This window comes from Homalodisca vitripennis, chromosome 2, assembly GCF_021130785.1.
Source record: "Homalodisca vitripennis isolate AUS2020 chromosome 2, UT_GWSS_2.1, whole genome shotgun sequence".
Classification (NCBI taxonomy): domain Eukaryota; kingdom Metazoa; phylum Arthropoda; class Insecta; order Hemiptera; family Cicadellidae; genus Homalodisca; species Homalodisca vitripennis.
Window position 1 is genome coordinate 151,861,814 of NC_060208.1, and position 14,917 is coordinate 151,876,730.

Below are 14,917 nucleotides of genomic sequence, written 5' to 3' on the forward strand. Positions count from 1 at the left end.
TTAGTGATGTGTCTGAAGAAGATATCCTTGATATCGAAAGGCCTCACAAAATAATAAAAGTATTAAATATTGGTTTTATGTTTTAATGTAAGTAAGTTTTCAGTACCAATATAAGCTTCATCTACAACATCCCTCGAGATAGTATCCAACAATCAAGCTCATATCATATGAGAGCCATATCATATGAGAGCCTCAACTCCCTCTTCAGATTGAATGAGATAAGTAATGTCTTACATCAATAATTCTGTATATATTATCGCTCAGCAGCGTCAAAAAATGGTCTTCCAACATTTAATTTTCATGTTTCTTACTTTCTATGTATTGTCTGATCATCATACTAAAGTATGAGAAACATTGAAGTTAACTCAATGATTGATCAGAATAACCTTAATTTTTTACTATTGAAGTATAATAGTATATTATATCATAAAATTAATGTTTTAAATATATGTTTATATTTTACATTATTTTGTGGTGCAACTGTGGAGTAAATTAAAAATTCAAAGCAATGTATAAAATATTCTACCTTCATCTACTATTTCAATTACATTAGGTTAAAAGATTCCATGTTTGGTGTGTTTTTACTGTTAATAGTTTAATTTCTAAACCTGAAACTTGCTGAAAAGATGATCTGTACTGTTCAAGACTGAATCAGCTATCAACAGCCACTTGCTCATTTTAAGTCTCAAGCCATCTTTCTGGCCTCAGCTGAAAAGCAATAAGAAGGACTGAGCTTTCCTACACATGAAACTTTCATGACCATAAAAGCTACAGATTGAACTTCATCAATTCCCCGTTTCCAACCTCTATATTGACCTAAGAAAGCAAAATAAGGATATATGCCAAGAAGAGCTCAAGTCCGAGCACTGGAGACAATTAATCACAACTATCCTGTGAAATTTTGGTTAAAATCTATACCATTGGCTCTACTCATTGATCCAGATCGAAGAAGAATAGGTGCAGGTTTTTATGATTTTTTACTGCAGAAACCAACAATTAATGTAGTCTTCCTTGTTGCCTCCCAATTCGGCCACTTTGTTTCCCAGAAGCACCATATGAGTAGTATGTTTTGCTCACAAAGAGAGCCTTTGGAGCTACGATACAGAACGGATAGTGTTTCTCCTATGGATCGTGTAACACTGTTTAGTTTTAGGCAATGAAAAAGTGGAGGCACTTGCTGCGAGGAACCAACATGTCACCACTTTAAGAACCCATCACTCTCAAACAGACAATGAGCGAGGCTTCAAAGAAGAAAAAGGAAGCTGTAGTTGAAAGATGCCAGATTAGAGCCCATTGGAAGCTGTGGGAACAACTTTGTGTGTGACCCATTCCAAAAAATCTGTCTCTCTGAGACTTTTTGAGTCTGTCTGAGTGGCCAATTTCAGAATTGCCAATGGACATGATTATTTACAGTCACCTCCTCTATATTGCTGTTGCACAATCACCACTATGTCCAATGTCCCACACCACAGACATGGAAGCCATGCATTTCAAAATGGTCAGGGCCAAAGATTACTATGTCTAGATTGGGCTACTATGAAGGAGATTCTTTCTAAAGATTCAGAGAACACAATTGGACCAAACTATTTATTTTAAAAAAATCTTAATTTATTTCATACATACTGTGTTTATTATTATATTTAGATAATTAATGATCTAATAATTGTTCAGAAATACTATTGTCTATTAACAAACAAAAAATAATGTTGCACGTTATTATGACATAATGTTTAAAATCAATTATTGTAAATGGTTTGACAGGTATACAGTATACTGAAACTATTTATGTCTGTTACAGGATTTTGAAGATGTAGTTATGGCTTCAGAAACTATAGAATCACTTAATGAAATGACACCTGGGCGTCAAAAACAAATTGAACTCCTGTTCAATCTGCTTGGAACAGTAAGCAGTTTGTTTGGTTTTATCAAATGTTGTCTTTGTATTTTATTGAGTTTCAATAACTCAGTAACTTTACGTATTGTTATCCTGTTCACTATTCTACCTGTCTGCTAATTTAATGTATATTACAGCCTGGAGATCCTCTGCCAGCGAGTGTTTTACGTATATGGAGATGCAGCAACGGGGAAGACCCAAGTAATCCAAGGGGTGCTTAGTCTCACATCAGCTCGCTTTGCTCTAGTCAATTGTGTGGAATGTTACACAGCTCGACTCTTGTTGGAACCTATTCTGCAAAAACTGCTAGGTGAATTGCATTCAAAATGTTTAATAGGACATAAATTAGTTAACCACGAAAAAAATCTCTGTAACATTTAATAACACACCAACTTCAACCTTTATGGTACTGGTCTCTTTTAATGCATTGCTATTTATTTTGTATATTTTGATTGACATGATTGATTTAAATAGTTTTAGTAAGTGTATCTTTACAATTCAAATGCAGTGGCTTCATTGATCCATGTACTAACATAAAAATGTAATTAAATTAAATTTGTTCTTTATATTCTGTAAAGACTTTCAAAATTTTGTTCCTAAAACACTTTGAAAACAAATTACACTTTATAATAAACTAAAAAAATCTAGACTGGTACTAACTAGTAACCTCAAAACAAAATTGGAATAAAATTCTTGTGCTGTAAAAATATGCTTTTTATAAATTTAAAACATCTTGACCATCTGCACCTGCATAATAACCTTTCTTTAGAACAGAAAAAATCATGACAATTTACATAATGTAAGTTTTTTAAATTATTTTTTGTTTGAAGCTATCATATTAATCATTGTTTCTTAGGGGGGACACTTATTCTCTAATACCAGAAATAAAGGACAAATTTCCAATACACAACATAAGTTTGATTGCATTCTTATAAATAAGATATTATATTAGAACAGAAGATGTTTTTAATGGTTGCTAGAAAAATTAAATCAACAAAAGGAAAAATATTGAAAATCACTGGACTGTATAATAAAATGTATCATCTTTGATTATTTTTTTGTATGTCCAAAAAATTAAATTTAAGAATTGATTTAATTTTAGTTCACATAATAATAACACAGTATTTTATGTCCTTAGTAACCTCTAGGTTTTTTTTTTAATTTGTAGATAAGTATATAGTACATAATTTATGCTATTTTATAATTTTACTGTTTTGACACCTTTCTTGTACATTTATTTGTTATAATATTATATACTATTTGAATAAAAAGTTTTCAATAAAAAATTGTAAAGTTAAATAAATTAATTTGAGAAAAATATTTTGGTTGTTGAATACATATTATGTAATATCTTTCATTATAAAATATTAAAAAATATCTATCTCTATTCTCTATATGATCATTTTCATCTGTGGTGACACAATTATTTATGTGAGGCAGACAATTCCATGCTTGTTTTTTCCATTGCTCTGAAAATGCCTTCTGATTTATCCGTCTTGTCCTCTTAGTATTATTTATCTCACATTATTGAATTGTGTTGTAAGTGTTTTTTTTTTTTTTTATAGATGATGGGTACAACAATGAGGATAGTGCAGATAAATGTGACAATATGATGGTTTTTGGTGAAACAACTGCGCATCGCGGCTCACAAAGGTCAACTGGCTGACGACCATTGTGTTATAGTGAGTTTTCAAATAATTTATATTCCCTAACAGAATTTACATCTGGCTGGTTTATACCTAGCACTAGAATCTACATTGGGAACAGCAAAAACCAATGTTGTCACTTACATCTGGGTAATACAATGGGTGCCCAGTAGCTGCAATCACTATTGGGAAATATCAAGTGATATATTGGGTATAAATTGATTGATTAATATAATTTTTACTGCGGAGGATGATTGTTAACGTGTTCACGATGATGTGTATGCGTACACTTTTCTTTGTATTTTATTATTGCGTTTTTATTGTTTGCCTGTGTTGGTAATTTGTTGAATTTAATCCCGCGCTTAAATAAATACCTCAGACTATCTTGTACCCCATTGCACACAATTGCTTAATTTTTAAGGTAAATTAATTTTTTTATGTACCCCATGGGTTACACATTTAAAAATTGAAAAAAGTAATGAAATAATTGTTTTTGTGCAAAATTCAAAGTCTTTATACCTTTCTTGTCATAGTTAGATGTTTGACGTAAAAAAATTACGGTTTTTTGCCATTATTATAAAACAATTCGACAACAAATAAAAAAAGTCTGGAAAAAACGCTGATGTCGTGAACGTGTTAAGTTGGCTTACATGTGAGGGGAAAATCTGTTCTGCTTTAATCACTGGCTGCAACAGACCTTCCCTTCTTACAAAGTGGCATGTCAAAGATAATGTCCAATATCCCTGTTTATGGCATGAGGAGGTAACCCCATTCCCCTACCCTTACACATTCTGAATATCCTGTCACTCCATATAGCACCACAGAAGACTTTATAGGTTTCAATTCTGTTGAGGTTTCTTCATCTTCTTGAACAAAATTAAAAATATAGTACCTACATGCTGTACTTATTTGGTCAACAATATTTTATGCTTAATATTCTTTAGCATTGTAAAAATACATCATTGTTTCTTTTGGTGGGATCACTATTAGTTTTAATTGAACAAATGACAGTCAGATGTATGAGCTGGAGTTATATTTCCCATTGCTTATGCTTCAGTGTGTTTTAAGTTTTGTACCTGGTAGTTGTTTAAGGCTACCACCTTAAACTCCTCTCTGATATTAGTCTCCAATAAGGGTGATATATGTCTGGTATGTATGTCTGCTTCCACCAAGTGCTTGAATTTCTTAAACCTTCATCAGTTGCTTCCTTAGTATTGTATTGAGCTTAATAGACAGATTATATTTTTTCTCAATAAATCTTCCTTCACCAGAGAATATGATTGTATGCATGATCAGTTATTTTTATTTTTCCTTGTATTATTTCTGACCCATTGAATGTTATAAAATTAAAAAAAATTTAATGTCGTAAATAATTGTTTTTATCCATCACCTTGTTATTTTTCTGATTATCTAGTAACAATTTTTGAACTATGATTAAAAAATACCAGGTATAAAACGTAATCTGAATTGAGTTATTAAGCTGTTTAAAAATATTGTATTATAACTTATACAAAAGCATGAACACGCAACTGAAATTTTAATAAATTACAAAGGACTTTAAATATACGAATAAATGGGGTGTAACAGGTTAGTATGTTGGTGTCTTAATATATTTTGTAACAAGTTACTATATTGATGTCACTTGTTATGTTTTATCCCTTATTATAAGCATTATTATTATTATTGGAAACATGAAGATAATATTATATCAAGTTGCTCATCAGATTGTTAAAAGTTATTAATTAACTGTATAGGTTAGTATTTTTATTTTTAAGAACTTATTAGTAAATATTTAGCTCTAACTGATCAATTGATTTTTATTGTCACAGGTTTTGGATAACTGCGAGCGATTGTTTGAACTTGGAGACCATTACTTTGTAGCATTCCAGAAATTACAAGAACTGACGTCTCTCTCAAACTTGTGTGTAATTTTTATCAGTCAAATCTTGCCAGAGAAGTTCTGTACAGTAGTCCCATACATAAGAATATTTTTCCCTCAGTATAACAAAGGTTTGTTAATAAAAATTGTATGTTTGATCTGTTGTATGGTTTTGTCTAATATCAAACATGCAAATAAATTTGTATTAGATAAAATGTGAATGATAAGGAAAAAAATTATATTATAGTAGGTTGGTATAAGAGTCTTGTGTTGTTAAAATTGTAAAGTACCATGCTGCGAAATCCATTTATACGCATCTAAAATTATAGATCGAAATAAAAAAAAGTAATGTTTTATATATATAGTATATATGAATATAATTAAAATTGCTAAATCTAAAAAGGTTTGAAATGAAATAAAAACTAAGTTATTAAAACTTAAAGAATACTATATATATATATATATATATATATATATATATATATATATTATTCTTATAGATTAGTATATATATATATATATATATTATTCTTATAGATTAGTATATATATATATAATAATATATATATATAGTATTCTTTTTTCATTAGCAATTTTAAGTATAATCAATCAATGTACTCTTTATTCATAAAATGCACATAAACATACATAGAATAATGTTAAAATGGTCTAACGTTAATCCTAATTACTGCAATGTGCTTCGTGATGGTACCAGGCTGAATTGATTCAGTTGCTTTGATGAGGACAGTTTATCGTTTATATTATTTTAAGAACTCATTTGATCAAAGCTGTATACATGGTATACTACTCATCATTTCATTTGACACAATTTTTATTTGATATGTGTTAATTATTAACTCAATTTGATTGATTCAAGTAGAAATTTCCAATCTGGACAGAAATCCAAGGCATAAGAGCAAAGATGTGGCTAGCTTTGGCTTTCATTTTGTATCTCCAGTGTTACCAACCAAGCAGATAGACATTTACTGCTTATATATTTCATACGAGATTTAGCGATTGTCCAAGATAGTGTAGCTATGCCTTAAATATTAGGCCTTCAAAATAATGATCAGAGGTATCTACATGTTTATAGAAATAAAAGGTAGCATTATCAGTTATCAGTCTTCCCTCTACTGTCTCTTTCATTAGAGCCAAATTTAGATTGTTAATAAAATCTATTGATGGCCAACTTAGCCTAGTTACTTATCATACTCATCAAAAGGTATGTGTTGATGGAAACTGGTCAGATGAGGCTAAAGTTTCTACTGGAGTGCCCCAAGGATCGGTTTTGGGTCCTCTGTTGTTCTTATTACAAATAAATGATTTACCAAAAAATATCAAGGCCAAATCTTTATTATATGCAGATGACACAACTTTTATTAACATAAACTCTAATCTCGATGAATTACAAGATCTTGTTAGAGAGACTGTACAAGAGGCCTCATTGTGGTTTAGGTCCAATGGATTAGTGCTCAATGAAGCCAAGACTCAGAATATTATATTCAGCTTAAAACAAACACCATCAGATGATACAATAAATGCTTTTTTTACTACTGTAAAATTTTTGGGTATCTATATCGATAGTACTTTGACTTGGAATTCCCATATTGAGTACATATCCAAAAGGTTGTCTAGGGTAATTTTTCTACTCAGGTGATTATTGTCGTGTGTGCCTAAAAACTACGTAAAATCAGCTTATTACGCATTTTTTCAATCAGTTTTAAGATACGGTTTAATAATCTGGGGAAACAGCAGTAAGATTGAAGACATTCTAATTCTGCAAAAGAAAGCTGTGCGAGTGATAGCGAGGGCCCATTCTCTGGACCACTGCAAGCCTCTGTTCATTGAACTTAAATTATAAACTGTGATAAATCTCTACATCTTTGATTTAGTTACCTATTTACTCAAAAATTTTCAAACTCTCACTCTAAGAAGTGATATACACAGCTACTATACTAGAAATAGAACTAATATTGCCATAGATCATGTTAGATTAGCCAAATCTCAAAACAGCCACATTATAATTTCTCAAAAAATCTTCAACAAAGTAAAACATTTGGCAGATAAGTATCCCACAAAAAATATTTCAAAACAAACTGTACCATTGGCTTTTGAACAATCCTTTCTATACCCTATCAGAGTTTTTTAACTACAAGGATATTAAATTTTAGTTTGTTAATAATGTATACAGGATCCACTGTACAGCTCGCTAAATCTGTTATACTACAATTGAAAACATATATTTGTAAACAACAATGAGATTTCAGTAAATTGTTCAATTTTAATCTAGAAACTGTCCTTTTTTTTATTCAGTACTGTAAATTTCATCTGTAGAATTTTATATTGTAACCTGTTTCTCCTAAGATTTCAAATTGTTGTGCTAGTATTGTAGTAATTCACGTGCAATTAGTTAAAAATTTTTTAATTTAATATCTGTTAAACTTTTATAAATTCTTTTGTTGTTCAATTATTTTAAAATCTACTTTTGTTAAACTATTGTCTTTCATTATGATATTGATATTCAAAGAATTATTTTAAACTGTAATGATATTTTAAAAACTGAATAGTTTGGTTTTATTGCTTGTTTCTGACCATGTCATCTAGACAATATTACTGACTTTGTCAATGCATGTCATATGTAAAAAGGCAAATAAAGATTGATTGATACCAGTAATTAGATAAGGACTGTAAACATCGTATTTCTTTGCTCTTAGGCCTTGAATTTCTGTAACAATATTTTTCAGATTGGAAATTTCTATTGGAGTCAGTCAAATGTAGCAATTAAATATAAAATAATTAATAAATCTTAAGTTGATTTTGAAAATGCATGTTAAAATTGTTAAGTTATTAACTTAAGAAATCTGTAAAGTTATTGCCACTTACTTACCACCACTTTTTATTGTAATGATTTCATAAGGTGAATGTAGCAATAGAGGGTAACTTTAGTATTTGTTTACTTTCAATTAAAAGTAGTGTTGTATTTGCAGATGACATTCTGAATATTTTAATGAGAGAAACACCTGATAGTGAAGATGAAAAGGATTTGTTCAAACAGTTTCTTGTATTTTTCCTTGACACGTTTTACCTGGCTACAAGGGATCTCAATGAATTAAAACATCAGGTCAGTACTCGGAAAACTATGAAGTTTTTAAAATTTTGTTATAAATAATATCTAATAAAGAAAACATTATGTCAAAACTGTAAAATCTTCAAGTATCCACGCATTAGTGCTCCGTTGTAGTTTAAGATTAAAAACATAGTCATGACACAATAACACTAAAATAAGCAATACAAATATTTATAAAATACAAATCACTACTATACGGTGGCCACATGATTGCATGTCCTGGACTGATGGTTTACAACTACAACTTGTCAAGATGGGCTTTGTTCACCGACCCATTGTTTCCAGATACATTTCTGTGTCAAGCAGTGAAATGTGCATGAGCGTTTATCTTATCATTCAGTATGTTGTTTTGGCCACTTTTTACTGCTGTATATCTCATAATTGTCGAGTGTGGACATTAAACTACTTTTCTGTCATTTATGAATAATATGTTGGTTTTTATTTATATTGCAGTAGTTGTGTCCACATTGTTGTATGGGATGTTCAGTGTAATGTGACCATTTGGTAAAAGTATTCTTTAAAAGTTGTTCCGTAAAACGGGATTCTTTTACGGAGATTTATTAAGTCACTGATTTTATTTACAGTCCGATAAGCGACAATGCATCCATGTTTTGCAAATATGTTGTTAGCTTTGTGGTTCAATGTATTGCCATTTATCAGAGTTACTTATTTTTTATTTGTGGACTCGTTTGGATGGCATTTTTGCAATCTGTTTTTGTGAAGAATGGTGTCTATTACTTTATTGTTGTAGCCATTATCATAATCTTTATATTTTATTACCTTGATTTCTGTTATATAATCTTCATTATAAATGGGAATTTTGTTTAATGGATGAGTGAATTGAATGCTGCCATTTGTGATGAGATGTAGGTTTGGCTGGATTGAGTAGGTTTACATCAAACATTGAATTAATGCTGATTGTTATTAATTTGAATGGTCAGATCCAAGTAATTAATTTTGGGTCCTTGCTCGATTTCATTTTTGAATTTTGTTTTTGGGTGAATGGTATTTAGATGTTTGATCTGTTTATTATTACTCTTAAACAAACATATATCATTGTCCATGTATCTGAAGTAGTCAACTGTTTGTTATCTTAACTAGCTGTTCTCCGTGGCTTTCGCACGCTTTTTGTAAGCTTTGCTCGTGTATGAGCACTTCTGGTTCAAGTGAATTATATTGTCAAGGCCGATGTAGAGTTTACCTTGTTGACACTATCAAGAAAATCTGCCAAAAGTGTATGTTTATAGCTATTGTACACGTACATGTACTTGAATGTTAGAATAATAAAGTGGTCTAACATTCAAGCTATAAGGCCAAACAGAAATTCATTTGAAAGACAAATATCCATAAAAAACTTAGTGCCTTCACATAGTGTGTGGTTATTATACACAACTATCTCGTAATTGTAGTTTACAATGTGCAGGCGCTTTGATAACTTATATATTTTGCAGTGCCTCCTGGTGGTAAGTTACATCAATGGGCATAGCATATAAACCTTCTACGTGGAAAAATACATACTAATTTTTATAATGATCGGTCAAATAGTTTCTGAATCTATAAAGGATAAACACACAAACATTCATTTTTATATATATATATATATATATATATATATATATATATATAGATTTGTTACTATGTTTATTTTTAAAAGTCTTTCAGGTATATTTCAGCTAATATACTAGATAATGGGGTTCCAATAGCCAAGCCTTCATGTTGAATTAAAATTAATTTTGTTTTTACCAGTTTTGTAATTTTACATACATGATGTATAGTTTCATAGCTTAAACTATTGTGTTAATTTAGCTTTCTTTTCCAAATGTCTTTGTATTATTTGACAGGTATGTTTGTATACATATTATCTACATCTAAGGACATTAATGTTTATCCAGAACAATAAGGTACATCATTTATTTTATCTATGAGTTATGTTTTTAACACTATGAGTACGTTGCAAATATTATAAAATCTCTCTACGCCCAAAAAGTCGAATTAAAACTTTAACTTATACAAAACACATATAATTTAATTGTAATCTCAGTAATTTAAAGAGCCGAAGATAAAATTCTGCCATTCCTGTATAGCTTGGCGAGCTGGGAGGATAACAACTTGAGACTCCATCCGAGTTGTGCAAGAGATAAGTTTTGGCCACATCAGTGGCCTCCCAATCACAAAGAGTTAAGGACCCAAGTTGCAAAGTGTAACATTTTTGGCAGAATATAACTTAGGTGTGAAGAGATTAAAAAAATTGGTTTGACCCTTACAACGTGTATTATGGCTATCTTGCACAGTTGAATTTGCTTAAAACACGTACAACGGAAAATCTTGTAAATATAGATTTTGTTATGAACTGTAGTATTTAAATCCGGTGATAGAGTGCACTAAAGGTCAGACAACAGCTGCGCTTCTTTTCATTGTTCTTGGCTTCCTGTTATTGTTCCGAAACTGGTTTTTGTAGCTACTGACTGCAATTTTGTACAGAACACTAGTGCTTTTGTTGGAGTTTTCCATATGGGAAGAGTGACAGTGTAACTCTCTAGCGTGTAAGCTTTATTCCTGTGTTGTTGTTGCGTGTTAAATTATATATCTGCACATTTTTCTCAGTTGTAGGTGATAGGAGTTTTATTTCTTAAAAATAGTGATTGTATCTGTGCCAAATGAGTGCTTGGAAGTACTTCACGCTCAGAAGTTGGCAATTTCCGTGTTTAGTATAGTCAAGCATTTTAATTTGTAAAAAAATAAAATTCCTAAAAAACAATTATCTTTTGTTTTGTTTTATTCAGTCCTAAAACAACTTCAGAAACCTAAATTCAAATAGAACTTTAAACAAATTAAAATTTATTTTTGTATGATATTAGCATGATAAGGGGAAGTACAGAAACTTACATTTAGTGTTCTAAGGGTTAAGTATTGTATAATAATAAATAAAACTATTTGACTTATCCAGGTGTCTGATGTTTCTTGTACACTCAATTGACAGATTGCAGTTTACTGCTCCTCTTTATTCACTGTTTGTGTACATTGGTAGAGTATTATCTTATCAGGAATTAGTGGTCACGCACTATATCTTTATTTGTCTTAATAAATGTTTGAAAGAGTGACCATGTTTTCAGATGATTGCCATCTACCCGAAGTATGTGGAGCCAGTAAAGACAGGAAGAATCAAGCCTACTGACACTCACGGACTATATAAAAATATTGCTCCTCACATTAGAGCTTGTCTCAACAACGTCTATCTTCCCGGGTAACTTCATTCATTCCTATCCTAGGCATAACATGTTATATTCTTCATTCATATTGTGCATTAGTTTAGGGTAATTCTGTATTTAATATAAAGACCATATTTTATTTCTAGATGACGAATTGGTTTTGTTACGTTATGTGTTCTCGTTTTGGATTGTTTAGTAATGTTTTTGGAATTTTTAGTATTTGATTTAGTCTGGATAAACTTCTAATGATGTTTGTGTTAGCAACCAGTGAGCCCAATAACTAATAAGATTTTGTGTTTTAGTATTGGTGGAACTGAAAATGCCAATTCAAAATCAGAAACGGTATTGACCACTAAGATTCTACAATCATTGGATCTTCCGTACTATGCGAAATATTTCCTAATTGCTGCATTTCTTGCTTCATACAACTCACCAAAAGAAGATAAACGATTATTTTTGAAAAATCACGGAAAGAAAAAGAAAAGATTGGTTCAAGATCAGAAAAAAGAAAATGCTAGCAAAGAATTGCTTGGTCCTAAAATATTCACTTTGGATAGATTGCTAGCAATCTTCTATGCTATAATGGAAGAGAAGACTCCACTAAATGCTAACTTGTTAGCTCAGGTAAATCGCTTTGCTCCTTTTATGTAGTAATTTTATCTATCCATGTAATGTATTTTAAAGGCAATGCCCATTTTCAGTAAATTTTAAATAAAACATTTTTTTAGTTTATTACTATTATAAAATATTAATATTTCATTTACAAATTGAATTTTCAATTAAGTCTAAAACCAAATTAATATATTTATTTAGCTAATAAAAATCTCCAAGTAACTTTATGAATTTTATTTAAAGATACTCTAAGAAGAGAGATTTGATTGGAAGATCTGACTTGATATTTACAATGTGGAAGGTTAGTTCTCTCTGTCGGCAGCATTAGAAATGGCTAAGCATTCCATTAAAAGAAATATTTTTTGCAGATTGTTACAACTTTATCAACCACAGAAAGAAATGTTTCATTCAGAATTTCCTCTTGCAGAAAGGAATATAATTTTCCTACTGGGGAAATAAAATGGTCAGTGAATGTAAAAGGTTTCATCTAAATGTTCCTGTTTTAGTGTTTCCACATGTTATATCAAGAAAAGGATTAACTTTCCTAATTGATAGAAGCAGGACTGTTTTTCTAGCATAGTATCACATAGTGTTTTGTCCTCTTTGTCATAAAACCTGAGTGATGTTGAATACAATATTTCAGATCTCTTCCCTGGTTGAATTGAGATTGTTGGTAAAACTGGGAGAAGACTTAGACAAGCCTAAGTACAAATGTGCAGTGGGAATTGAATGTGTAGAAGCAATATCAAGGTAACTGAATTCTTGTTAATTCATAGATAATACAGAGGCATAAAATATTTTCACTAATGTAACAGTAATTGCTACAAAGAAAGTTGGTTATAAACAATAAATGGTAAAACCATAAAAATTTAAGTCAATGTTTTATTGAGAATTCTCTGTGTTGAGAAATTGGTCAGTCAGCTACTTGTTCTCCTCCCTCTTGAGATCTTTTACTCTGGAAGGCAAGGTTAATGTTTGTATTAAAACCGCATGGCAGCATAGGGATGTTCCCAAGTAAAACGCAATCATAATATGGATGTCATAAAATGGTCTTAATTCTCAGTGTACAGATTCACTCACAGGCCAGTTTCTCCGAATAGATCTGGGGATTTACTTGGGCTGTAGGATAGCAAGTATCCTTACAGTTCAGTTTTGCATAACAAACACTATTCTCATATTATAAGTTCATGTACCAACCCCCACACAAGTAAACCATATATTATAGTATTTGATCTGTATGATGTAAAATAAAACCATTCTTATTGTAATTTTAGTCCTTAAGCTTATGTGGCCAGTGTCATTATTTTTTTCTGGCTTACATCATGTAAATATTGAAACAAAAGTAGAGCCTTTGAAACGTTTCAGCCTTATATCCAAGTTCAAAGTTGTTAAGATTGACAACATTTTTGATGAATGAATATTATGACTTCACAACATGGCTGAAATATCAGAGGATTTTAATTAGCTAAAGTAAAAAATCCTATCCATCCTTTTTAAGAGGATATTTTTTCATATCAATTATTCAGTGCAGATTTAATTAAACAACTTGGATGATAGTCGTTCTTGCTGTGTTGATGTCATCGCCTATATTTCTTTTCATAGTGTAGAGATGAGCTACAACTTTTTCTGCACTTTGTCAAAGAACAAGGTCCGGGTAATGTTGTGGAAATGGTCATTCTGAACACTTTTACTTGTTCTTGCAAGTTAATACCTGGTAGTCATGTTGTTTCTGAGGTTGTTCAGATATTGTAGCAAGACTATTGTGAACTAAAGATACAGCACAGGAACCAAAACTGATCTCTGCACATTTCATTAGCTACTACACCACATGCCAACTTGACCTGAACAACCATCATTTATTGAAAAGATGACCTACTTAACTAAAGTATATTTGCTTGAGAGTATTTAAAATTCCAATTTTAAAGATACAAAAGCTTTATAAATATAATGTACTTATTTATTTATTTTTTTTTTTATCCACAGTTATCCTATAATTTTTTAATTTTGTAAACAAGGCCTTTCGACATCCAAGTTGCCATTGTAAGCAGGTGCCTTGGATGTCAAAAGGTCTTGTGTACAAAATTAAAAATTATTGGAAAATTGTGTGTTTTCTTTCAAAGAAAATGTTTTTTTCCAATTAGAAGAGAAATTAAATGAAATTCTAATTTACATTAACTTTTTTATTTAGAATTAAATATTAAAAAAACCTCAATTATTTCAATATTTAATTTTATTTTGCCAACATAGCAAATAAAGTGGTGATAAAATTGTAGATATTTTTGATCTGGTTCTTATTTTCAGAACTCTGGATTTCAATGTGCGGAAATATATGGTGCACTAACTGAAGACACAAACTGAACTGAAAGAAACCACTAATTTGTTATTTTTGTTAGTACAAAAGCCTGTGATGTAATGTTATCAAATAAGATTTGATTTGTATTTTGTACATTGCATTTAGTTAATAAAACAGTTAAAACACAATTGCATGTTAATCTGTCATTGAGTGTTACTTTGCCTACAGATTCTATATATAAGCTAATGTATGTATAA

The 14,917-nt window shown here is 30.5% G+C and overlaps 1 protein-coding gene across 1 annotated transcript; it reads left to right on the forward strand.

Moving 5' to 3' along the window:
* Nucleotides 1-1,231: 1,231 nt before the first annotated feature.
* Nucleotides 1,232-14,848, forward strand: LOC124355852 (origin recognition complex subunit 5-like). Its single transcript, XM_046807007.1, has 9 exons — nt 1,232-1,302; nt 2,032-2,204; nt 3,512-3,576; nt 5,370-5,550; nt 8,407-8,540; nt 11,660-11,790; nt 12,058-12,379; nt 13,011-13,117; nt 14,669-14,848. Exons 1-9 carry the CDS (start codon nt 1,232-1,234, stop codon nt 14,706-14,708), a joined length of 1,224 nt encoding a protein of 407 aa, XP_046662963.1. The 3' UTR covers nt 14,709-14,848.
* Nucleotides 14,849-14,917: the final 69 nt, after the last annotated feature.